General features: G+C 47.7%; 1 protein-coding gene across 1 annotated transcript in view; it reads right to left on the reverse strand.

Moving 5' to 3' along the window:
- Window positions 1–25,380, reverse strand: part of LOC124788786 — a 580,546-nt gene that overhangs the window by 87,680 nt on the left and 467,486 nt on the right. Inside the window, exon 4 of the mRNA XM_047256068.1 lies at window positions 16,231–16,407. Coding sequence (XP_047112024.1) covers window positions 16,231–16,407 — 177 coding nt within the window. The remainder of the gene's footprint in view (window positions 1–16,230; window positions 16,408–25,380) is intronic.

Raw genomic sequence — 25,380 nt, forward strand, 5'->3', positions numbered from 1 at the left:
ACCGAATACTTTCGTTTCAACATTATGACAAAGGACAGTTTAGAGTCACAAAACAACCAAAACACCGAAGAATGAGTTGCTAGATGAGGAACTTACCTTGTTTAGTACATATAGGGAGTGCGGCGTTCCGATTTCAGACCCGGTATTGCAGGAAAAAAGCGATAACCTTAGAGGAGGAAGTTGGTTCGTTGGTTGGTTTAAAAGAGGCGGGGGGGGGGGGGGGGGGGGGAAGGTACCAAACTGCGAGGTCATCTGTCCCTTGTTTCTGGTAAAATAAATACACAAGGGAAAGAAGAAAAGAAACGAGACATACAGCAAAATAACAGGAGAAAGAAATAACGACAGAAGGACAACCCACACTACTATGGACAAATCAGGAACAGAAAACCACAGAGAGAAGCAAGAAACAGGTAGAAGTGTTAAAAACAAGAGAGCAGATGACCGTGGCTGGCCGACCACGACAATAAAAAGGAAAAGCCAGCCACTCTGAGACACATTAAAACATCCACCCTAAAAGCATTAGAGTGGAGAACACAAAGGGACGAAGGACATGCGCTAAAACTTACACAGAATGATAAAACCCACCGTCACGTATAAAACGTATAACTAAATTAGCCAATGAAGCGTTGTCAGCTGAAATTAATGGCAACGAGTCCGGTAACTGAAGAGTCCGTCACAGGGCAGCCGGGCGCCGTACCGACACTGAGGCGGGTCATCACGGCGCAGGAAGTAGCCATGTGTCACCCAAGCGTGGCCAATGCGGAGCCGGCAGAGAACCACAGAGTCCCTCCGAGAGGCCCGCATGGGGGACTGCCACAAATTCGTAGTCTCCTTAGTGGCACACAGTTTGTTCGGCGTGGTGAGGTTATGCCATTTCGTCTCGCAATCGGCAAAACCTTGAGTCGTAGTACTGAACGCAGGTCAGTTGCAGAAAAGCTGATCTCCATAACCGGTTTCCGCGTGGCCTGTTGTGGCCAGCCTGTCGGCAAGTTCGTTGCCCGGGATTCCGACGTGACCTGGGGTCCAGACAAACACCACTGAACGACTGGACCGTTCCAGGGCATAGATCAACTCTTGGATGGTCGCTACGAAAGGATGAGGAGGGTAGCACTGGTCGATAGCTTGAAGGCTGCTCAAGGAGTCAGTACACAAAAGAAACAACTCCCCAGGGCATGAGCGGGTGTGCTCAAGAGCACGAGATATAGCCACTAGTTTGGCAGTGAAAACACAGCAGCCATCGGGCAAGGAATACTGTTCAATATATCCTCCATGGACATACGCGAATCCGACGTGACCATCAGCCATCGAGCCGTTGGTGTAACCACTTCGTGGCCTCGGTACATGTCAAGAATCGAGAGGAAGTGACAGCGGAGAGCCGCGGGGTTAACTGAATCCTTAGGGCTATGTAGAAGGTGCAGTCGAAGCCGCGGCCTAGTTGTACACTATGGGGGTGTACGTGAAGGACCTCAAGCATAGGTGGTAAAGGCACAGACTCCAGTTCGGAAAGAAGGAATCGGACACGAACCGCAATTGGAAGCCCTGACCTGGGCTGCCTATGCGAGAGATGGTTGGGATGTGCACGAGAACTACGAACATATGCAACGTAACTGGCCAGCAGTTTTTCACGCCTCACTTGCAATGGAGGGACTCCAACCTCCACAAGGACGCTGGTCAGCGGACTCTTCTTAAAACCTCCTGCCGCTAGGCGAACGTCACAGTGGTGCACTGCGTCGAGTAAACGCAACGCAGAGGGCGCCACCCAACCATAAACCAGACTCCCACAATCAAGGCGGGATTGAACAACGGCTCTGTAGAGCTGCAGCAGCGTAGAGCGATCTGCATCCCAGTTGCTATTGCTGAGGCAGCGGAGGGAATTGAGGTGCTGCCAGCACTTCCGCTTAAGCTGAGGAAGCAAAGTCAATCGGGCGTCGAAAACCAGGTCTAAGAATCGATATATGTTCACTACAGTGAGTGAATCGTCATTAAGGTGAAGTTCTGGTTCTGGATGAACGGTACGACGCCGACAGAAGTGCACAGCATACGACATTGCGGCCGAAAACTGGAAACCGTGGGTTAGAGCCCATGAGTGCCCTGTAGGCGCTGCTCAGCAACACCAGTTCTGGTGGAACAGTACGAAATGCATAAGTCGTCTGCATACAGGGAAGGTGAAACGGACGGCCCTGCAGCTGCTGCTATACCATTAATGGCCACAAAAAATAGAGAGACACTAAATATAGAGCCCTGCGGGACCCCATTCCCCCGGATATGGAGGTAACCATGGGAAGCACTAACGTGGACACGGAAAGTACGAATTGACATTAAATACTGGATAAAAATCGGGATCGAGCCTCTAAAAAATGGTTCAAATGGCTCTGAGCACTATGGGACTTAACAGCTGTGGTCATCAGTCCCCTAGAACTTAGATCTACTTAAACCTAACTAACCTAAGGACATCACACACATCCATGCCCGAGGCAGGATTCGAACCTGCGACCGCAGCAGTCGCGCGGTTCCGGACTGCGCGCCTAGAACCGCGAGACCACCGCGGTCGGCTCGGGCCTCTAAGACGCCACTCGTATAATGTGGCAACGATATCACGTCGACAAGTGGTTTCATACTTTTTCGTAAATGAAAAAAGACGGCAACCAGGTGTTGGCATCTGGAAAAGGCTGTTCGGATAGCAGACTCGAGTGACACAAGGTTATCAGTCGTAGAGCGACCCTGGCGGGAGCTGCTCTGACGTGGAACCAGTAGGACACGTGACTCCAGGACCCAGCCCAACCTCCAACACACCATACATCCCAGCAGCGCACAAGCACGTTGGTGAGGCTGATGGGCCGATAGCTTTTTCACATGAAGGGGTTTTTTACCGGGTTTGAGCACCGGAATGATGGTGCTCTCCCGCCTCCCCCCACCCTAAAGAGCGAGGGATCGTGTTTTCTGCCACAGAAACGATTATTTTAGTCACCTGCTCAACCATCACATCTATGTTCCCATGTGTGGGAGGTTCAGTGGTGACAGCAAAGGTGAAAATTTCCCTGTCCACTTTGTTTAAAGCCCATCTGGCCAGGCATCCGTGGGCCTGACGCCAGGCCAGTGACAAGAAGATGGGGATGTGGTCACTACCACACAGGTCGCCCAGTGGAAAGCTGGGAAAAGTCCTGGGCTGCAGATTGATAAATCAATGGCCGAGTAACTACCATTTAAGAAGCAGAGGTCTAGCTGAGACAGTAAAGTTTCGACATCTCTGCCTTGGCCAGTACGCACGGTGCCATCCCACAAGGGGTTATGGGCGTTAAAATCTCCCAAACGTAGGAAAGGTTTAGAGAGTTGGTCAATCATTGCAATTAATACCTTCAGGGGTACTGCACTATCTGGACAAAGATATACATTGCAGACAGTTATTTCCTACGTCGTCCGTATTCTGACAGCCAAATCTTCAAGAGGGGTTTGAAAGGGCACTGGTTCATTACAGACTGAGTTTAGGACATAAATGCAAACTCCACCTTACACCCGATCATAGTCGCTGTGGTTCCTGTAGTACCCTTATAGCCATAGAGGGCAGGGGTCCGCACTGCTGAGAACCAGGTTTCCTGGAGGGCAATGCAGAAAGCAGGTGTAAACCTAAACAGTTGCCGTAGCTTAGCCAGGTGGTGGAAAAAACCGCCGCAATTCCAGTGGAGGAAGACGTCATCGCGAGACTGGGAAGGCATGGAACATTCAACAAGGCAGTTTGCACCTCAGGGTCACCTGCTACCACCGACATTTTTCCTGAGAAGTCTATATCCATTGTGTCTGAGGGTCTAGCGATATCTAGGTCCTCAGTGGACGCCAGAGTTTCCTCCTCATCTGCAGACGCAGAGCTTGTAGGTAGCGGTGGTGTGGGTGCCACTGCATTTCCTTTCGTCTTGGGGACCTTCTTTTTGTACTTCTGTCGCTGCTCCTTGGGTTTCCCTGGCTGAGAGGAGTTCACTGATTCAGTCTCCGGGACTGACAATGACCAGCTGCTTTTGGGCTCTTCAGCCACTGGTTGGTGTCATCTTTCCCACTAGAAGAAACCTGGGAAGGGAGTGACCCAAGTGGCCCCTTCCTAGCGAGAGGAGCTGAAGAAGACTTGCGTTCTTCAGCTGAGAAGTTGGGACTGATATCACCGATGGTGTGTGTGTGTGTGTGTGTGTGTGTGTGTGTGTGTGTGTGTGTGTGTGTGTGTGTGTGTGTGTGTGTGGTGTGTGTGGTGGTGGGGGGGGGGGCGTGTTGCTCCCGAAGTAGGTGGTGCAGGACCAACAGGGAGAAGTGCCCCCCACCATCAAGGGAGCAGGTGCAGTCTTCCAGCTCGGAGACGTGACTGGGATTGGCAGAGCTAATGTGGCTACAACTGTTGTAGCAGCGGCGTAAGACGATGTCATAGGTACAAGATGCAGTCGTTCATATTTCCTCTTAGCCTCAGTGTAGGTCAGTCAGTCCAGGGTCTTTTACTCCGTGGTTTTCCTTTCTTTCGGGAGAATTCCGCAGTCAGGAGAGCAAGGCAAATGGTGCTCTCCGCAGTTCACACAGATGGTATGCGGGGTACATGGAGTACTAGGATGTGATGGACGTCCGCCATCTCGACTTGTGACGCTGGAAGTACAGCAGGAAGACACATGGCCGAACTTCTAGCATTTAAAGGACCACATTGGAGGAGGGATATAGTGCTTTATATCACAGCTGAAGATCATCACCTTGACCTTCTCGGGTAACGTATCACCCTCGAAGTCCAAGATGAAGGCACCAGTGGCAACCTGACTATCCCTCGGAACCCAGTGGACACACCAAACGAAATGAACATCTCGCCGCTATAAATTGGCGCGCAGTTCATCGTCAGACTGCAAAAGAAGGTCACTGTGGAATATGACCATATTTAAGCTCTTATGAGGCGTGATAGTTTCAGAAACATCCCCAGCTTGTCACAAGCGAGTAACGTCCGTGACTGGGCAGAGGATGCTGTTTTGATCAAGACTGACCCAGAGCGCATTTTGGACAAGCCCTCCACCTCCCCAAACCTGTCCTCTACATGCTCAACAAAAAACTGAGGCTTCATCGTTATGAAAGATTCCCCATCAGCTCTCGAACATACAAGGTACTGAGGCCAATATGAGCCGCTGCCATCCTTAGACTGATGTTCCTCTCATGGTGCAGCCAGGGAAGGAAACGATTTGGGGTCGTACTTCTGTGCGTTGAACTGTGCCCGTCAAAGCTTTGAGACTGCTGGTGTTTGACCACCAGCAAGATATCATGTACTACACTTCATCACGTGTCATCCACCCTGATGCCACCCACTCCAACCAGGGCCCCTCCATGGGCGCCACCCAGCCGCTGCAAAGGCCATCTGGTATGATTGCCATTGCTGGGAGTCCAGATGCCCCAGGGTGATGGGCATCTACTCCTTGGCATACGTGGGAAATTAACGGCGCAGGCATCAGCAGAGCGATGCCTGTGTGGTCAGGGGGCAACAACCAACAGGATACATGGCGACCCCACCACAACTGATTGGCTACCATGCTGGATATCAGGTGCAACCAAGCAAACAAGTCTATTATCACCGTCAGCACAAATCTATACTGCACTGTTGATGGAAAACTATACTGCACTGTTGATGGAAAAAATACGCACCCAGGAGGGTGACCTCGCCCACCAATCTGAGAATGAGCAGAAGTGCAGGTCCTCGTCGACGAAGGTTGCGATACGTCTTAGTGCACGATGCACCATGTAAGGGGCCCATCCCCTATTGGCTCGCTCTTTCGGAAAAGTTTGAAAAATGTAAGTCACACACTACAGGGGACCATCACATAAAGGCCGAAACGTGTGAGACTCCTTTTAGTCGCCTCTTACGACAGTCAGGAATACCTCAGGCCTATCGTAGCCTCTGGGGCCGCAGGGGGTAGAGTAGGAAGTTATTAACCGTTATCCTAACTTCAGAGTCAGCATTGGCTGGAAAGGTGGAAGAACGAAATGGAGAGATACTAAGTTTACGCTCAATCTGAGGACATCACAACACATACAGAGGTAAAACCGCAACTGGGCTAAATAGTGGTTCATTTGAAAGCCAGACGTAAACTATTTCGGCTGAACGACTGCCAGTGGAACTACTGCCTGATCGTCCTATACGAATATGACTCACACGAATCCTAACAGATTATTCCAGTGTATGAATATGTGTCTTTTTTTTTTTTTATTTATTCCACGTACGGTCAAAATTTGCGTGAAAACTACGCATACGCTGAGGTCATAAAGGTCATGCGATAGCGATATGCACATATGTAGATGGCGATAGTATCGCGTACACAAGGTATAGGAGGGCAGTGTGTTGGTGGAGCTGTCATTTGTACTCGGGTGATGCATGTGCAACGGTTTCCGGCGCGATTAAGGCCGCACGATATGAATTAACGTACTTTGAAAGCAGAATGGTAGTTGGAGCTAGAAGCATCAGACGTTTCATTTCGGAAACCGTTAGGGAATACAATATTCGGAGATCCACAGTGGCAAGAATGTGTCCGAAAACACCAAATTTCAGGCCTTACCTCTTACCACGGACGGCGCAGTGACCGACGGCCTTCACTTAATGATCGAAAGCAGCGACGAATAGTCCGTGCTAACAGACAAGGAACACTGCGTGAAATAACTGCATAAATAAATGTAAGACATTTATCTGTTAGTGCAGTGAGGCGAAATTTGGTGTTAATGAGCTATGGCAGCATATGAACGAGGGGAGTGCCTTTCCGAACAGCCCTATATCTCCTGCAGCGCATCTCGTGGTCTCGTGGCCATATGAGTCCTGGTCAGATGAGTCCTCATTTCCGTTGGTTAGAGCTGATGATAGTGTTCGAGGATGGCGCAGACCCAGCGAAGCCATGGACCAATATTGTCAACACTATACGGTTCAAACTGGTGGTGGCTCCGTAAGGGAATGGGCTGTTGGTTGGTTGGTTGGTTGTTTGAGGTTAAAGGGACCAAACAGCAAGGTCATCAGTCCCTTGTTTCAAATAGACTCCATTCTGCTAACGGGACATCTCAGTATAGTCAGAAAAATAAAACGGATAAAGGGGAAACGTAAAAGGGCAGTCACGATGTCATTAGTAAAAACAAATGAGGGAAGTTGGCAAGAGAACGAACCCAACACTATGCTGAAACAGCATAGGCAAGACCACCTGTGACTTAAAAGGTACAACTGCTATAATGCAGAAAGTACGTATGGGAATAGAAAAACTAACCAAGCCTTAAAAAGAAGGGGTAAAAACAGAGTAAAAGGGAAAGAAAAGAGGATTCTGGTCAGGGAGGTGAATCGGGAATCTCTGAACACTGCCTACAGTGGGAGACACCCAAACACTCACCGCCCTGCCCCAACACCAGAGGGAGATTAAAAACTTTAAAACTGAGAATAAAAACCACTCTCCCGGAGGAAACCTAGAACCAGAGAGACCATCCGGGAATCGTCAGCCAACATCAAAGGTAAAGTGTGGGGGAGTCTGTACTTAGCACGCAGAGCCAAAAGAAGGGGGCATTCAACCAAAATGTGGGCCACTGACTGGAAGGCTCCACAACCACATAGCGGGGGTGGCTCATCACGCAAAAGGAAACCATGGGTCAGCCTGGTATGGCCAATGCGGAGACGACACAGTGTGGTCGAGTCCTTGCGGGAGAGGCTAAAGGAAGAACGCCGTGGGCCTGTATTCACCTTAATGGCACGAAGTTTATTAGACAGTGGAGTAGCCTCCCAAGAATTGGCCCATGACTGTGCAAAGTGGGATTTGATGTGAAGCCGTAAATCCGCTGCAGGAGGGGTTACGGAAAACGGGGGGTAAGTAACTGCTCCCCCAGCCAAACGATCAGCGAGCTCATTACCCGGGATACCCACATGGCCCGGGACCCATAAGAAGTCAATGGAACAAGCAGCACGGTGAAGATCAGCGAGATGGTCATGGATGGCAGAGACCAAGGGATGGCGCGAAAAACACCGGTCAATAGCAAGAAGGCCACTCATCGAGTCCGTACATAACAAAACGCGGTTGTGTTGGGATTGTTTAATAAAGGTAAGGGCCCGGGAAATTGCCATCAATTCCGCAGTAAACACCCCACATGTAGGTGGCAGCAGATGATTTTCCGTTCCAACAGAGGACGTGAAGGCATACCCAACATGATCAGCAGATTTAGAGCCATCAGTGTAAAAAGTAACAGCATCCCGAAACTCCCATAAAATTTGGCGGAAAAAGGTACGGAACACCACCGGGGGGATGGAATCTTTCGGTCCGCGGCGGAGATCCATCCGAAGTCGAGGCCGAGGAACTAACCAAGGAGGGGTGGAGGGGAGGGAGCGTGGAAGACAGGACAAAGAAGGAAGCCGAAAATCACGGGTAAGAGACGCAAGGCGCAGCCCAACCGGTAAACCCGCCCGAGGGCGGGAGTCAGGCGGGCGACGCCCATGGTCTGGGAAAAGGATAGAATAGGAAGGATGAGCGGGAGAAGAACGGATAGTAAGGGCATAAGACACCAGAAGCTGGGACCGCCGAACAGAAAGGGGGGGGATCCCAGCTTCAACCAGGAGACTATCAACAGGGCTAGTAGGGAAGGCACCGGTGGCCAAACGGATACCACGATGGTGGACTGGATCCAGCACGTGCAGCGTGGAAGGAGCAGCTGAACCATAAACTTGACAACCATAGTCCAAACGTGACAGAACTAGAGCACGATAAAGACGGAGGAGGAGGGAACGGTCCGCACCCCAGGAGGAGTGGGCAAGGAAGCGAAGGACATTGAGTTTACGGAAACATCCTACCTTCGGGAGTCTGATATGGGGCAGCCAAGTGAGCTTGTTGTCGAAAAGAAGACCTAGGAAACGAAACTGTGGAACCACAGGCAATCTTTGTGCAGCGAGATAGAACTCTGGATCAGGGTGGACCGTAGTACGGCGACAGAAGTGGACCACCCGCGATTTTAAAGGAGAGAATTGAAACCCGTGGGAGAGGGTCCATGCAGAGGCACGCCGTATAGCCACCTGGAGCTGCCGTTCTGCAGATGGCATCGAGGAGGAACTAACCCAAATGCAGAAATCATCCACATACAGGGCAGGGGCGACCAAGGGACCGACAGAGGCCACAAGTCCATCGATAGCAATGAGGAAAAGAAGGACACTCAAGACAGAACCCTGTGGGATGCCCGTCTCCTGGGTCCGTGGAGAACTAAAAGCAGTACCAACTCGAACTCTGAATGACCGATGGATCAGGAACTGGCGGATAAAAATCGGGAGTGGGCCCCGAAGACCCCACTGATGAAGGGTTAGTAAGATGTGATGGCGCCAGGCCGTGTCATAGGCCTTGCGAAGGTCAAAAAACACTGCAACCAAATGGCGGCGCTGGGAAAAAGCCTGCCGAACTGCGGATTCCAAGCGAAGCAAATGATCGATTGGAGATCGTCCCTCTCGAAAGCCACACTGGTAAGGGGACAATAGATCCCGAGATTCGAGGACCCAAGTGAGCCGACGGGCTACCAGCCGTTCAAGTAACTTACAACCAACATTGGTCAAACTAATTGGCCGATAGCTGTCAACAGATAGGGGGTTCTGACCAGGCTTAAGGACAGGAACCACAATGCTATCCCTCCACTGAGAAGGGAAGTCACCCTGGAGCCAGATACGGTTAAACACCCGAAGAAGATGGTGCCGTTGTGGAGCACTGAGATGTTGAAGCAGCTGGTTATGAATGGAATCTGGGCCAGGAGCCGTATCATGAGAAGCAGATAGAGCAGAAAGAAATTCCCATTCAGTGAAAGGTTCGTTGTAAGATTCTGACTCACAAGTGGTGAAACATAAGGTGACAGCTTCAGCCTGCTGTTTTGATGAAGGAAAGCAGCTGGATAGGAGGCCGACGCTGATGCCACTGCAAAATGGGTCGCAAGATGTTCTGCAAGAACTAATGGGTCCGTACAAATGCCATCTGGGAGGTGAAGGCCTGGGAGGGTGGACTGCCGATGGCAACCTTGGAGAGAGCGAAGTGTAGCCCATACCCGTGACAGAGGGACAGTGGAACCAAGGGAAGAAACGAATCGTTCCCAACATATCCGCTTGCTCTGTTTGATTAAATAACGGGCTTTAGCGCGAAGGCGCTTAAAGGTAGAAAGGCTGGCTACAGATGGGTGCCTCTTGAAGTGTTGCAAAGCTCGACGGCGATCACGGATGGCAATGGCAATGGCCGTACTCCACCACGGGACTTGCCGACGACGAAATTGTCCAGATGAGCGCGGGACAGCAAGGTTAGCAGCGCGAACAATCGCGTCAGACACGTCACGTAGGACGTCATCAATACAACCCGACAAAGAGGGAGAAAACTCGACCTGTGCAGTATATAGAGGCCAATCGGCGCGGTGGAAAGACCAACGAGGTAACCTCTCCATCGGGGAGCGGGAAGGGAGCGTGATAATCAACGGGAAATGGTCACTATCACAAAGGTCGTCGTGTGGCGACCAGTGTAATGAAGGGAGGAGAGAGGGAGAAGAAAGAGAAAGATCAATGGCAGAAAAGGTACCATGACCAGCACTGAAATGAGTAGGGGAGCCATCATTAAGAAGGCACAGGTCGTGGTCTGCAATAAATTGGTCGATAAGAAGACCTCGTCTAGATGGAAAGGCACTGCCCCACAAAGGATGATGAGCATTAAAATCCCCAAGGAGGAGGAAGGGAGGAGGAAGTTGCTGAAGAAGGGTGGTTAAGGCAGCAGGTGTAAGAGTCCTGTCAGGAGGGAGATAAAGATTGCATACTGTGACTGCAGAGTCTAAGTGGACCCTAACAGCAACTGCTTCCAATGTAGTTTGGAGAGGAATCCACATGCTAGCAATGTCTGTACGGACCAACGTACAAACGCCACCAGAAGCCCGCAAGGGTCCGACCCGATTTCGACAGAAAACACGGAACCCACGGAGGGTCGGTGAGTGAGCATCAGTAAAATGAGATTCCTGGAGAACCACACAAGCTGCTGAGTAGGACGAAAGAAGGGATTTCAATTCCGGAAGGTGACGATAGTAGCCATTACAATTCCATTGGAGAACCACAGAACGATGGTTTAAATGAGGGCTGAACACGCTAAATCCAGTCATACCGCCGGGTCCCCACCCGTCACCGACAAGGAGGGGGCGACATCCATAAACGACAGGTCAGAATCCGGTTGTGAAGCCGGGGAAGGGACCTCCGGTGACACCAGAGGCTCTTTGTCCCGGGACTTATGTTTCTTCTTCTTTTCAGGCTGAGTTCGAGGAGGGCTGTGTGGCATAATGGAGCCAGCTGCAGCAAGATCAGGAACAGAAAGTGACCGGGCGACCTGGGGGCCGATAGACCGCGGCTCTCGCGGTCGCCGCGCTGCAGCAGACCTTTGACCTGGAAGGTGCCGGGAAGGGGCATCCCGGGAGAGGCGCCCTTGACCGGCAGACGCCGAAGGAGTGGGACACTTCTCCGGCTGGGGAGGGGGAGCAGCGCCCAGGGGAGAAGGTGTGGGAGCCGCAGGGGAGGGGGGAAGGAGAGGGGTCCGGGATGGGGGTAAGGAAGGGGGAGGAAGGGATGAAGATGTAACCAAGGCGTAACTAGATGTCATGGACACAGGGTGCAATCGTGCATATTTCTTACGGGCCTCTGTGTAGCTTAAACGATCAAGAGACTTATACTCCTGTATCTTTTTTTCTTTCTTATAGACTGGGCAATCTGCTGAACGTGGAGAATGACTACCATGACAATTTACACATACAGGAGGGGGAACACAGGGACTCCCCTCATGGAGTGGACGTCCACAGTCACCACAGAGAGGGTCCTGGGTACAGCGAGAAGACATGTGGCCAAAACGCAAGCACTTAAAACACCGCATAGGAGGTGGGATGTACGGCTTCACATCACAGCGATAGACCATAATCTTAACTTTCTCAGGAAGGGTATCCCCTTCAAAGGCCAGGATAAAGGCACCAGTATCAATACGATTATCTTTAGGACCCTTCTGAACACGCCGAACAAAGTGAACACCCCGCCGTCCGAGATTGTCCCGAAGTTCCTCATCAGTTTGAAGGATGAGGTCTCTGTGAAAAATCACACCTTGTACCATATTTAGAGACTGGTGAGGGGTAATGGACACGGGAATTGTGCCAAGATGGGTACAGGCACGAAGGGCCGCAGATTGGGCAGCCGAAGCAGTTTTTATCAGTAACGAACCCGACCGCATCTTGCTCAGGGAGTCCACTTCGCCGAACTTGTCTTCAATGTGTTCCACAAAGAATAAAGGTTTGACACTGGTGAAAGTATCTCCATCAGTCCTGGTGCAAACTAGATAACGGGGGAAAGGTTTTGCCCCTAGACGACGGGCCTGACCCTCCTCCCAGGGGGTAGCCACGGAAGGGAAGGCCGAAGGGGCAAGAGAAGCAGCACTTGAGGAATCAGTACCACGCAGAGAGACGGCCGCAGAAGAGCGGCCAGAGGTTTGGACCCTTATGCGTTTCATCTGCATAGCGTCCGCCCTGATACCACCCACTCCGATCAGGGGCTCTCCTCACGGGCGCCACCCAGCCACAGCAAGGGCCGTCTGGCATGGCGGCCATTGCCGGGAGTTCCGATGCTCCAGGATGACGAGCAACCACTCCAAGGCATGCATGAGGAGGTCACAGCTCAGGTATCAGAAGTGTGATCCCTGTGTGTTCAGGGGGCTCAACCAAAAGGGTACATAGCGACCCCACCACACGGGCTGGCTACCGTGCTGGCTATGCACCCTAGCATCAGACAACGACGTAGAAGAAAGGTGGAATATACTAGGAGGGCACACGTCGGAGACACTAGGTAAGGTGCTCTTCCCCAAATGGCTCACACTACGGAAGAGAAATTTTGGAATGGAGGTCAAACCCCAGAGGGGGACCAAGGAATGCCAAAAGGAGGAGATGATTACGCAACAAAGCCAGAGTGTAAAACCAACAGAACCAGGAGGATAGCGGGGGCCAACATAAGCAAGGACACCAATAGAGGGGGAGGAGAGGGCGAGGGGAAAGGGGTATGGAGGGGAAAGGAGGGGAAGGGAAAGGAAATGCAGCCCGGGAGAGAAAGAAGGCTGCAGTGGCTCGGGGCCCCGTGCTCGCCACGCACGTATCCACGAAAGAGTTGTGGACCCCCTGGGGGGGGAATGGGCTGTGTTTACATGAAATGGACTGGGTCCTGCGGTCGAACTGAACCGATCATTGACTGAAATGGTTATGATTGGCTACTTGGAGACCATTTGCAGCCATTCATGGATCTGATGTTCCCAAACAACGATGGAATTTTTATGGATGACAATGGCCCTTGTCCCGGGCCACAACTGTTCGCGACTGTTTTAAAGTACATTCTGGACAATTAGAGTACAAAATGCTGAACCGGCAACAACTTCGTGGCCATGGACGGCTATAGGGCCGGCCGCGGTGGCCAAGCGGTTCTAGGCGCTCAGTCCGGAACCACGCGACTGCTACGGTCGCAGGTTCGAATCCTGCCTCGGGCATGGATGTGTGTGATGTCCTTTGATTAGTTAGGTTTAAGTAGTTCTAAGTTCTAGGGGACTGATGACCTCAGATGTTAAGTCCCATAGTGCTCAGAGCCATTGACGGCTATAGGGGCAGCATGGCTCACTATTTTTGCAGGGGCCTTCCAACCATTTGTTGATTTCACTCCATGTCGAGTTGCTGCAACACGCCGCGCAAAAGGAGGTCCGACACTATATTAGGAGGTATCGCATGACTTTTCTCATCTCAGTGTAAATTGATTCTTTCAATGAAGGAAACAGCTACCAGCCACAACTTATAATACTATTTATTTACGTAAATAGTTTCATAACCGGTTTATCTTCAGACGGCTATTCACATCAAGATTCACGATTTTGTTTGATTTGCGATATCGCAACCTTTATGTGCATTTCCCATTTGACAATAGCTGTTCGATGGGTGTGTTGCTTTACGCAGTGTGGTTACATCAAAATCATGTAAGTGCTGCATATAGTCGTATCTACAGTATTTCGAGAATACAACCCAAGAACATTTCAAGAAAATTACGCAGCATTTTCGACGGCACCACCATCCCAAGAACATATCACAAGGGGGAATAACGAGCCAAAAACTTACCTACACTTCAAAAACTGTGCATCTTGAGATGAACAACTGTCTGAAGATCAACCTGTCAATTCGAAACCGCTTACAGCGCTATTTACGCAAATTAATAGGAGTATCAATAGTGACTGGTTGCTGTCTTCACTGACAGAATCAAGGTATGTTCTACACGGCCACTGTCTCAAAATGTCAGTTTTCGAAAGATTAGCTTGTTATGTACAATTTGTGTGAAAATAAATATCACGAGTGTATGACATCTGACCAGTCCTTCAACTTTTTCTGAATTTCGGGATATCTGGATTTTCGATACAGTCGCACGTAGTCCGGATAAACGATGCTCTACTGTACACACACTACCTCATCAAAAGTATCCGGACATCCGTATTTTAATGCGGAATTTGCCTCTATATGTCACGAGAAGCGTACGCGCCAGTGTAAAATGAGGTGAAGATTACTGGTCTGTCAGTGTAGAAGAAGCAACAGCACAACGGCTCGGTGAGGAGAGGAGAGCTCAGTGACTTCGAACATGGACACGTCACTTGGTATCACGTGAGTAACAAATCAGAGAGACGTTTCAACACTCCCGAAGCTGCTGAAGTCGGTTGCTGGTGATGTGATTGTGAAGCGGAAACGCGAAGGAGCAACCACAGCTAAAGTAACACCAAGCACATCTCCATGTACTGACGGACGACGGACACGATCTGTTGCGCACAATGGAGGGTGTTTCTAAGAGATCGCAAGAAATCAGAGGAAGGAATCACTCGCCAGTTCCGAAGTTCAAATGATCAAATGTGTGTGAGATCTCATGGGACTTAACTGCTAAGGTCATCAGTCCCTAAGCTTACACACTACTTAACCTAAATTATCCTAAGGACAAACACACATACCCATGCCCGAGGGAGGACTCGAACCTCCGCCAGGATCAGCCGCACAGTCCATGACTGCAGCGCCCCAGACCGCTCGGCTAATCCCGCGCGGCTAGTTCCGAAGTGCTACCAGGAAACCAGCTAACACAACGGATATGCGTTGAGAGGTAGAAAGAATCGATAATCTGACCGTACAGCACCTAATAAGCCGTACATTTCAGTAGTCAACACGAACTGATTCTTGAGGTGGTAGAAAGAGGTACGGCACTGAACTGTGCATGAGTAGAAACGAGTCATTTGGTGTGATGAATCTCTGTATACGCTGTGGCAACGGTAGGATTTCTTGTCATGTGTGATGCCAGCACTGAAATACGGAGGAGGTGGTGTTAGAGTATGATGGCATTTATCCTGGTCATGGCATTATCCTCGTATTGCGCTTCAGAAAACGTCGAATGCAAGAGGATATGAATACATTTTAGAGAACTGTGTACTGCATACGGCAGAGGAACAGGTCGTTAATTGTTTCTACCAGCATGACAGTGCATCCCGACATAAAACTGAATACGTGAGGTAATGGTTCGCGGACTCTAACATGCCTCAAGTGGACTGCTCTACCCTGAGTTCCAATCTGAACCCAATGGAACACTTGTGCGATGAGATAGAACGTCGACTTCGCACCAGACCCCAGCGTCCAACAACAATACCTTCTCTGCTTTCGACTCTTGAGGAGCAGTGGGCTGCCGTTCTTCAAATGGTTTAAATGGCTCTAAGCACTATGGAACTTAACATCTGAGGCTATCAGTCCCCTGGACTTAGAACTACTTAAACCTAACTAACCAAAAGGCATCACACACATCCATGTCCGAGGCAGGATTCGAACCTGCGACCGTAGCAGCAGCGCGGATCCGGACTGAAGCGCCTAGAACCGCTCGGCCACAGCGGCCGGCTGCCGTTCTTCCACACACATTCAGACACCTCATTGAAAGTGTCCCCAACAGAAATCAAGCCACCAAGCTTACGTTAAGCACTGTTTGAAGGTATACTTCTGACCAGACCGTTTATTCCTGCTACTGTTTTACTATTTGGACGAAGAGGTAGAACAGCTACGTTTTTTTCCTGAGTTCTGATCTCAGCTAATGTCCCTGTTGCAGTCTGTGGTGTAGAACAACACAAATGAGCACTTGGAGTGGCACAGAACACGCGCTGAAACACTGTGCAGTGAGGACATGGCGTGACTCACCTCTGCGCGCCTCGGCGACGCTGCCGCCGTGCCCGGCCCAGAGCGGCCACGACAGCTGGTGCAGCTTGCGGTCGCCCTGCAGGCGGTAGTGCAGCAGCATCTGGCCCGTCCTCTGGTTCGACGTCAGCTGCAGCCACGGGCTCACCTTACCCGGCGAGTGCACCGACAGCAGCGTCCCTGCGGACAAGGCGGGGGCGGTGACACTGGCGAAGGTGTTCAAACAGCGTCAGAAAGGTGGAAAAAGCCACAGAGTCTGTAAGAGGGTAATTAGAAAATTTTAATCATCGCACAGAAGAAGTCAAACTGCGAACTGAAACTTGGCGATACTGATAGTCCCTGCCTACATTATTCATTCTTGAAGTTGACATTTTTCGCACGATGGGTAACTTGGCCTTTTGCGTCTACATCTGTATAACTAATATGCAATTCACAATTGAGTGCCTGACAGAGGGCAAGTTGAACCTATTTCACCCTGTTTCCCTACCGTTCTACTCTCTAACAGCGCACGGAAAAAACGAATTCTTAAATTTTTCCGTGCGAGCTCTAATTTTATTTTTTTATTACAATGATGATTTCTCCGTATTTAGGTGGGTGTCAACAGAATATTTTTGCATTCGGAGAATAACACTGTTCTGAAAATTCATCAAAAGATCTCACCGCAAAGGAAAACGCCTTTGTTTTAATAATTACCATCATAATTCGCTTTTCATACCCGTGGCAGTCGGTCACCTATTACACGATAACACAATACAAGATGCCCTTCTCTTAAGTTTTTCGACTTCCTCCGTCAATACTATCTGATGCGGATCGCACAGCACTACTCTAGAAGACACCAGACAAGTGGGGTACGGCTAGTCTCGTTCGTAAACCTGTGGCATCAGCCAAGTTTTCTGTCCACAAAGCGCAGTCTCTGGCTTGCTTTCATCACAAGTTTATCTATGTGATCGTTCGAATTTAAGATATTCGTTAAGTTTAATTCCTAGGTATTTAACCGAATTGGAAGCCTTTAGATTTGTATGTTTTATCGTATAGCCGAAATTTCACGGATTTTTTTTTTTTTTAAATTCATTTGGATGACCTCACACTTATTATTTACAATCAACTGCTACTTTTCACATCAAACATAACGTGCCTAAGTCGTTTGGCAATTGATTTTATCTTCCGGTGACTTTACTAGATGGTAAATGACAGTATCATTTCAAAAAATCGAAGAGCACTGCTGAGACTGTCTCCTAAATCGTTTACACGCATAAGGAACAGCAGAGTTTGTCACACTTCCTTGGGGAGCACCAGAGATCACATCTGTTTTACTCTGTGATTTTTTGTCAGATACTCCGAACTGAGATCTTTCTGACAGGAAATCACTAATCCAATCGCATAACTGGAAAGATACCCCGTAATGAAGTAATTGGATTAGAAGTCGCTTGTGAGGAACGGTGTAAAAAGGGAATATAGGGAATATGAGACGAGCTGTGGATATCACTTATTACTTCGTGGGATTAAAGACCTAACTGTGTTTTACAAGAGGATATTTTCTGAATCCGTGCTGACTGTGTCAAAAGATAGTTTTCCTCGAGGTAACTGATAAATGTTCGAACACAATATACGTTCCGCTACAGCAAATATTCGTCAATGATATGGTTCTGTAATTATCTAGTTTACTCCTATTCCATTTTTTTAGTACTGATGTGATCTTTGCAAATTTCCAGTAATTAGGTACGGATCTTCCGCTGAACGGGCGGTTGTATATGATTGTCAACTACGGAGCTATTACGTCAGCATACTCTATAAGGTATCTAACTAGTATACAATCTGTACCGGAGGATTTACTTTTATTAAGTGATTTTAGCTACTTGCTGCACCGAGATATCTGCTTCTATGTTACTCATGTTCTTGGTACGAATTCTGGAATATTTACTTTGTCGTCTTTGATGAAAGACTATCGGAAACCATATATAGTATCTCTACTTTAGTGGTACTGTCATCGGTAATATTAGCATCGCCTTCGCGCAGTGATTGTATTGATTGTGTCTTGCCGATCGTGTACTTCCCGTACAATCCCAATTTTTTCGGATTTTATGGCATATTCCCAGACAGCATTTCGTTGTAGGAGCTATTTAAAGAATCTCGCATTGAAGTTCACGCCAAATTTTGAACTTCTATAAAACATCGCCAGTCTTTGCCTTGGTTGCAGACATCGGCATTTTCACCGTCCAGGAAATATTCCACCTCAAAAACTACTTCGTCGTCATTCTGGAAATGCCTGCCACGCAGCTATTACTTTGTTCGATGGATGCGAGGATGTCACTGAGTGCAGAGTTAGGAGAATACGGGGATGGGGATGAGGTAAAAGTCATACAACCGAGAGAACCAGGACGTCTAACTATGTCTTGTACCACGATTTGTTGTGATCGTCCTCCGAATTCTCTCCAGCAATACGTCCTATAACGGTTTGTACCGAACGAATACAATTTGTTTAACACCTTCCTATGGATATCGCAAAAACCACTCAGCATCATCGGGTCTGATGATGGATCGGTCTTCGCCTTTTTAGATGATGGTGAATGCACATGTTTCGACTGCTTGCTTTGCTCTTTGGTCTCTGTGTCACATTGGTTCGCCGAGCGCTCACCCCATAGTGATTAAGCGGCTGAAGTAATGATCTGGACTGTTGTGACATAGCTGTGACATTTCCGCTGCTGTCTAGGTTCGGAGAGCTTTCTGAGAGGGTGCGTCAGTGCAGACGAGGAACGTAACGGTCGAGAGCCGGTGTCGTCAAATGCGCCCGTGACTGATTTTAACTTTTTCAAATATCGATTCAACTGTGGTGCGTCGTTGTTCGTCCACCTCGGCCTCGACTTATTTTGCGACACCCGGTTCTTGGCAGATGGAGTGCCTGTCACTTCGTTTTTCGTCATTCAGACCTGTGTGGCCACACTGAAAGGGTCTGTACCATCTAACCAGTGAGTAGAACACTCTCCAGCCATGTCAATGTGACCATCTGTCAGAAGCCCCAAAAAAAATCATCTGTTGCAAAGTGGAGTGCTGCGAGAAGAGCAGGAAAAGACGGAATGGGATTCTGGAAGGTAACGGTAGGGATATAGAGCCAGGCTGACTCCAGTTTCTCGGTTAAGGATCCAAGGCGGGAACAGCCCGATTGAAGTGGCCCCACAGATTCGATTGGGTTCGAATCCGTTGAGTTTGGTAGCCAGGAAAGTGCTCTTAGAACTACGCGCGTACATTGTGAGATGTGTGACAGGTTGGACTGTCGTGTTGGTAGATGCCATGGTGCCAAGGAAAGATTCATACTTGTGTCTTGAGCCACTGTGCTTTTCAGAATGAAGAAAAATGCCACGAAAACATTTGCAAGATCGTAACGCTCCATCCTCCGGCCTGGACTCTTCCGACGATTGTTTGGTTTCAGACGTTTCACGCCGTACGCGCCAACGGCCATCTACCCCACGGATCACAGGCCGTGGTTCATCTGAAAAGGCCACCTGTCGCCACTTAGTGGACATCCAGTTGCGCGGTAGTGGAGTGCAAATTCCTGCCTTCGACGCCCAAGAACAACAGTCAGCATGAGTGCATGAACCACGAGCCTGCTGCGAAGGCCCAAAGGCAGCAACTTTAGCTGAATGTCTGTTGAGGAGACACTGTTGATAGCCCCGTTGTTCATCTGGGTGTTCAGCTGCTGAACAGTTGCACACCTCTGCAGCCTTCCTTCACCCCTGACATCTAAGGCCCGCAGTGCATCACAATTGTCTTGGCGCTGGCTATGGATAGCGCCATTTTGGCAAGCACGGTGTAGTTTAACCATGGCGGCACGCAAACAGTTTAAAAACTCAGCCGTTTGGGAAATGCTTCCATTCTTGGCTCAAAAGCCAATGATCAGGATCTTTCGGATGTCAGATAAATCGCTCGGTTTCCGCATTACGACAATGACTGCTCTACAGCTTTGTTTTTCTACGTGTCCCTTCCTCTCTCCCCCCTCCCCCCCCCCCCACACCCCACCCACCCACCACACACACGCTTTGCACACCGTCAACTGCTAGTGCTGCCAGCTGCCGTCTGTCAGTGGTAATTGCACATTGACGTCGAACACAAGCGGTGGTCGCATCAATGTGACGGGACCGTATACTACAATGTAATTGTGCATTAGTGACATACGCTTCCATCAACTCAGCATGAATCGTTGCAGCGCTGTCACTCTTTCTTCAAATACAGAAACTAATTAGTGGATGATGCCTCACTTTTTGAATTGGCTGCGTCATTCAGTTTTCGCTCGTCTAGCGGCGTGCTGCATTACTGTGGTGGCGCGGGGATTTCAATTTGTACTTCCAAACAAACATAAAACTAATTAAGTAACTTTATTTTTAATTAAAACTTAATCATTAGTGCACTTCGTAGTAATGAAGTATATGAAATAATGGAAATTTACTGTAAAGCACCCGCAACGAACAGAACGGAAAGAAGACTAATTTGCTGCAGCTAGGAACATCTATTCTAGTGTTATCTTACAGAATGATCCACAAAGTGGAAACGATAAAAATATTGAGAACGAAATAGAAACGTGGTCCACTCCAAGTAACAGCAATACGCTGAGGAAAATCGGAGCTACGCTGCAATTTCAAGGCCCTAACGAACTAAATACGATAAACACAGCCATCTTTAGAGACTGTTACAATGCTCAGACATTTCCCCTCAAAATTAACAGCAAAAATCTCATTTCTCGGTCTTAGATAGTTTCTCTGAAAAAGGGAATATATTCACAATCAGAATACAACCGCTATACTACCCACTGCAAGAGGATGAATAAATCAAAGGGACGTAAGAAACAAAGCAAAGACAGGGGGGAAGTAGTGGTAATATGGAACAATTTTTCGTTTAGAACGAAATACTCAATTCAAAAGTGCCTGTTCCATCAACGATGTCCTCTGTCTTAGTTTATTTACGTATTGTAAATGATCGATAATAATTGTGATGAAAAATGAGCGTTCAATAAACACGATAGATTTTTAACTTTATGTAGATTATGAATTTTTTCGTGTGCGGTAGTAATAAGAAACAGGTTTTCTAGCTCATTTTTCAAGCGTCAAAGTATTTACATTTATATCCTTTATAGCTACCTTTCTCTAGTGTGTATTTTTTGATATATTGAAACATCTTGCTACTTCATTTAGTGTTTTAGTTTCATCCCTGACAACCGTTAATGCTTGAACCTTATCTTCAGGGCGCCATCTCCGTTATTCCTCTTTTTCCATACCATAACCTGCTTCTTGGCATGGTGACATCTACTTAACATAAGAGGGGTTGTACCGTGGAACAAGATGTGTCATAATTCCATCGAATGCCATTTACAAAACTTATCAATTAAACTAGAAATTCGATAAGCAATTTCAAGTAAATAAAATTGTCATTTGTAGGTTTAATTCTCTTACCAAATAGTACACTAGAAAGCGTATACTAATTTGTATATAACGGTAGTAGAAAAAATATTTGAATCCAACCTTGCAAAAAGTTTTGGAAGTTAAAAAACAAAGTGCGTCTGCTCACAGCCATAAATAACGTGATACTGATCTCTGATGCCTCTATCGGTAGAAACAGATTACGGTTGCGATAACTGAAGGCGCGGGCAAATGGCATTAGTGGTACGCAAATACTATGGCGTTTCATATTACAACCCTTTTTCACATTATCACCATCTCCCCTATTATTAAATAGGACGTGGAAACCGAAAGAGGTGTTCCCACGTTTCGAAGTTAACACGTTCCTTTCATCATGTATACCATAGTAATACTAAATTGCGTTCATTAGAAACTGAATTCGTTACGTTTTTGGTGAAAGAGATGTGTTAAATCTACAGTGAGATAAATTTTAAAAGAAAATCAGGGCAAAATCACTTTACAGTAAGCTAATAAAAGTACTCAGACGGAACAAAAGGCAAGAAAAATATCCAGATCTTAACAAAGACAACATTTACATAAAAGTACACCTTAAACTGACTATCATGTTCCCACTCGGCCATTAATCAGATAATCGCGACAATTGCAAAGCTAAATAAAATTCGAGGGGCAGTCAAATGAAATGAAACAGACGGAAAAACACTAAGTAAACTACGAGGCCTGTTCAGAAAGTAAGCTCCGATTGATTGCCAAATTGAAACCACAGTGAACATCAGAAATGTTTTACTTGTAACAATTAGCTACACCTTTCAGCTACTTCTCTACGTAGTCGCCGTTCTGACTTAGACTTTTGTCATAGCGTTGTACCAACTTTTCAATAGCCTCATCATAGAAGGCAGCCGCCAGTGCTTTCCGCCAATTCTCCACGCTGGCCTACACCTCGTTGTCTGTGTCAAAATGTTGTCTTCAAAGACAGCGGTTCATGTGACCAGAGATGAAACTCAGGGGGAGACAATTGCGGACTGTATTGTGGGTAATCTCACATTTCCATTTGAAAACGATGCAGGAGCATCTTCATTGCCCCTGCAGAATGGGGCTGAGAATTGTCTTGAAGAAGAAATAGCACGACAGTTATGTAATGTTAGCTGCATAGCTTCAGGCGAAATTTCTCACCAGGCCCTCGTACTTGGCGGCAGACACTATTTTCTAGACATCTTTACGCACTCACTGCGAGCTCAGAAATGAGAAGAGCGACGTGATGCTAACTGGGGTTATACTAGAGACACTACCCAACACATCTGTGCAAAGCTTTATCGGATTTTCATAGTCGTTTCCATTTCGCGACCGATCGGAGCTTACTTTCTGAACGCCCCTCGTATTATTTCGAAAGTAATCGCCGTAGCTTAATATATTTCTCTCACTGTGAGGACAGACGGTCGACGTTTTCGGTTGTCTGCGGAATCATGATAGTATCCAAACGTGTACCTATTCACCCAAAGCAAATCGACGGCGGCGAATATCTTTCTCCTAGGCCCCAAAAGTAATGAAATAGCAAGAGAGAAATCGGGACAGTCTAGAAGAAGTGTAAAAGATCAGAGTGAAACTTCTGCAGCGTAGTCGAAAGAACAGACTTGCCAGCTCTGGGAAAGTCACGGTGACTTTTTCCTGTGACTCCAAGGACCCGCTGGTCACTGACTTCCTGGAACACGGCGACACAATTAACGCACAGCTCTAAGTGGAAACCTTGCAGAAGTTGAAGATCGCCATCGAGCCCAAACTTTCAGGAATGTTGACGGACGGGATAATTCTTTTGCAAGATAATCCCCGAAATATGCTGCCAAGGTCATTTTCACTACCCTGCAGAAGTTTCGCTGGGAAGCCCTTACACATGCTTCATACAGTCCCCATCTCTCCACATGCGATTTCCCTGTTTTTGGATCCCTGAAGAAAGACATTCGTGGCCGTAGATTAACTTCGAAGAGGTGTACGTCAGAGTACAATCATAGTTCAGCAGACAATCGCAAACATTTTTCCACAAAGTGATTCACCATCTTGTCCCACAGAGGAATAAATGCATTAACAGTTATGATGATTACTTTTGAAATAACACACTGTTAACTTATTTTTTCCACCTATCCCGTTTTTATGTGCCAGCCCCCATATAAATCTGACACCCAGTAATCAACGTTAAACTTGTACCGTGGCGGGTATCGCGATAAAGAAGTTCGCACATGGAGAGAACTACATCTCTATGAACTCAAAATACGCAAAAAAAAAAAAACTAATTCCATCCAACACTTAGGATTTTAGATACAGGCTATGTTTAAACCAGAAAATAAGTTTTATCTTTGCACCAAAAACAACATAATAACGTGCTAATAGCAAATATGGTACATTTGACAATTAGAAGGCAAAGAAATAATCATCAGATTTACTGGAGCACATCAAGACGGAACTCAAAAAGCTACGACGGTGAACAACATGTAAAATCAAATTTAAAATCAGTCTGGTGGTTCTTTGTTCTCAAGAATGGCGGGCATACTGAAAAAATGTGACGAATTGTCTCCTTAGAATGGACAAAGTGGCCAGAGCGTCTCGATCCATTTCTACGAAATGAGTGATGCATTTACTCTTGTACTACAGGCATGTATAGCTAAGGCAGTCTATGTACACATTTTCATCGGATTTCAACATGACCAGAGTTCACTTCGAAGCACAGCTCGGTTCATTGATGAGCATCCCCGAATACATTCTGAAGCGTACCATTAGAAATAGCTGACGCTGCATCGCTGATTCAATCACTTACATCCTGGAGAATCGATACACCCTTGATTTTACGTACCCTCAAGCGAAGAAATCGAAGGATGTCAAACAACGTGTACGCGAGGCCAGTCTTGCTGATCCTCTGCCTGTCCGTTTGTTGGCCAATCTTCGACTTAGGTACTCCCTTATTAATAAAGTAAAGGATGCTCCATTCTGTTGGAACAAAACAGTGTCGTCAATATCCTGTTGTTGAAGATGTGGTTGCAAGATTTGCTGCAGCATATCAAGTTAAATGATTCCTGTGAGTGTCTCTTCCGTAAAAATAAAGGGTCCATAGACTGTAGTCCTCGCAAACCCAAGCTAAACATTCACTTCCGACGTGCGTGTGTTGTCCAGTGGGGTAGCGTGAGGTGCCTCGTTACTCCATATGCGGCAATTACGTTTGTTAACTTTTCTGCAGATATGGAAAGTAGCCTCATCAGTAAACAAAGTGTGATCCACGAGGTATTCGTTGTGTGCAGATTCAGTCAAATCGTAACACGCGGCTTGGCAAGTTGCGTATCTTCTAGTGAAGCGCGTGAATATGGTACGCCTTTTTCTTTAGCGCAAAGTGTAAAGCTTTCAGACTCCTTCATTGTGGCAAGTCTAACTCATTCCTTAAACGAAGAGCTGGCTCCAGCTTTCGATCTCTCATTCGCTGAACAGTCTCTTACTGTACATGACGTCTGGCTTCTGAAATTTCCGACTGAGCTAATGTTGTCCCTCCAGAGAAAATAAGCCGCGCAACGCGCGCTAAGAACGTTTTTTATGGAAGGCCTTGATTATTCCGAAAAAAAGGATAACCAGTTGTCCCCCGCATATCACAGAAATGGATTATAAGTACATATTATGTGAGTGCATCCATTATTTGCCAGATATGTGTCGAGACTTCATGTCCATGCTGGATTAATTCTTGGATTCACAGACAAACTGCATAACAAGTACA

Source organism: Schistocerca piceifrons, chromosome 3 (assembly GCF_021461385.2).
Source record: "Schistocerca piceifrons isolate TAMUIC-IGC-003096 chromosome 3, iqSchPice1.1, whole genome shotgun sequence".
Taxonomy (NCBI): Eukaryota; Metazoa; Arthropoda; class Insecta; order Orthoptera; family Acrididae; genus Schistocerca; species Schistocerca piceifrons.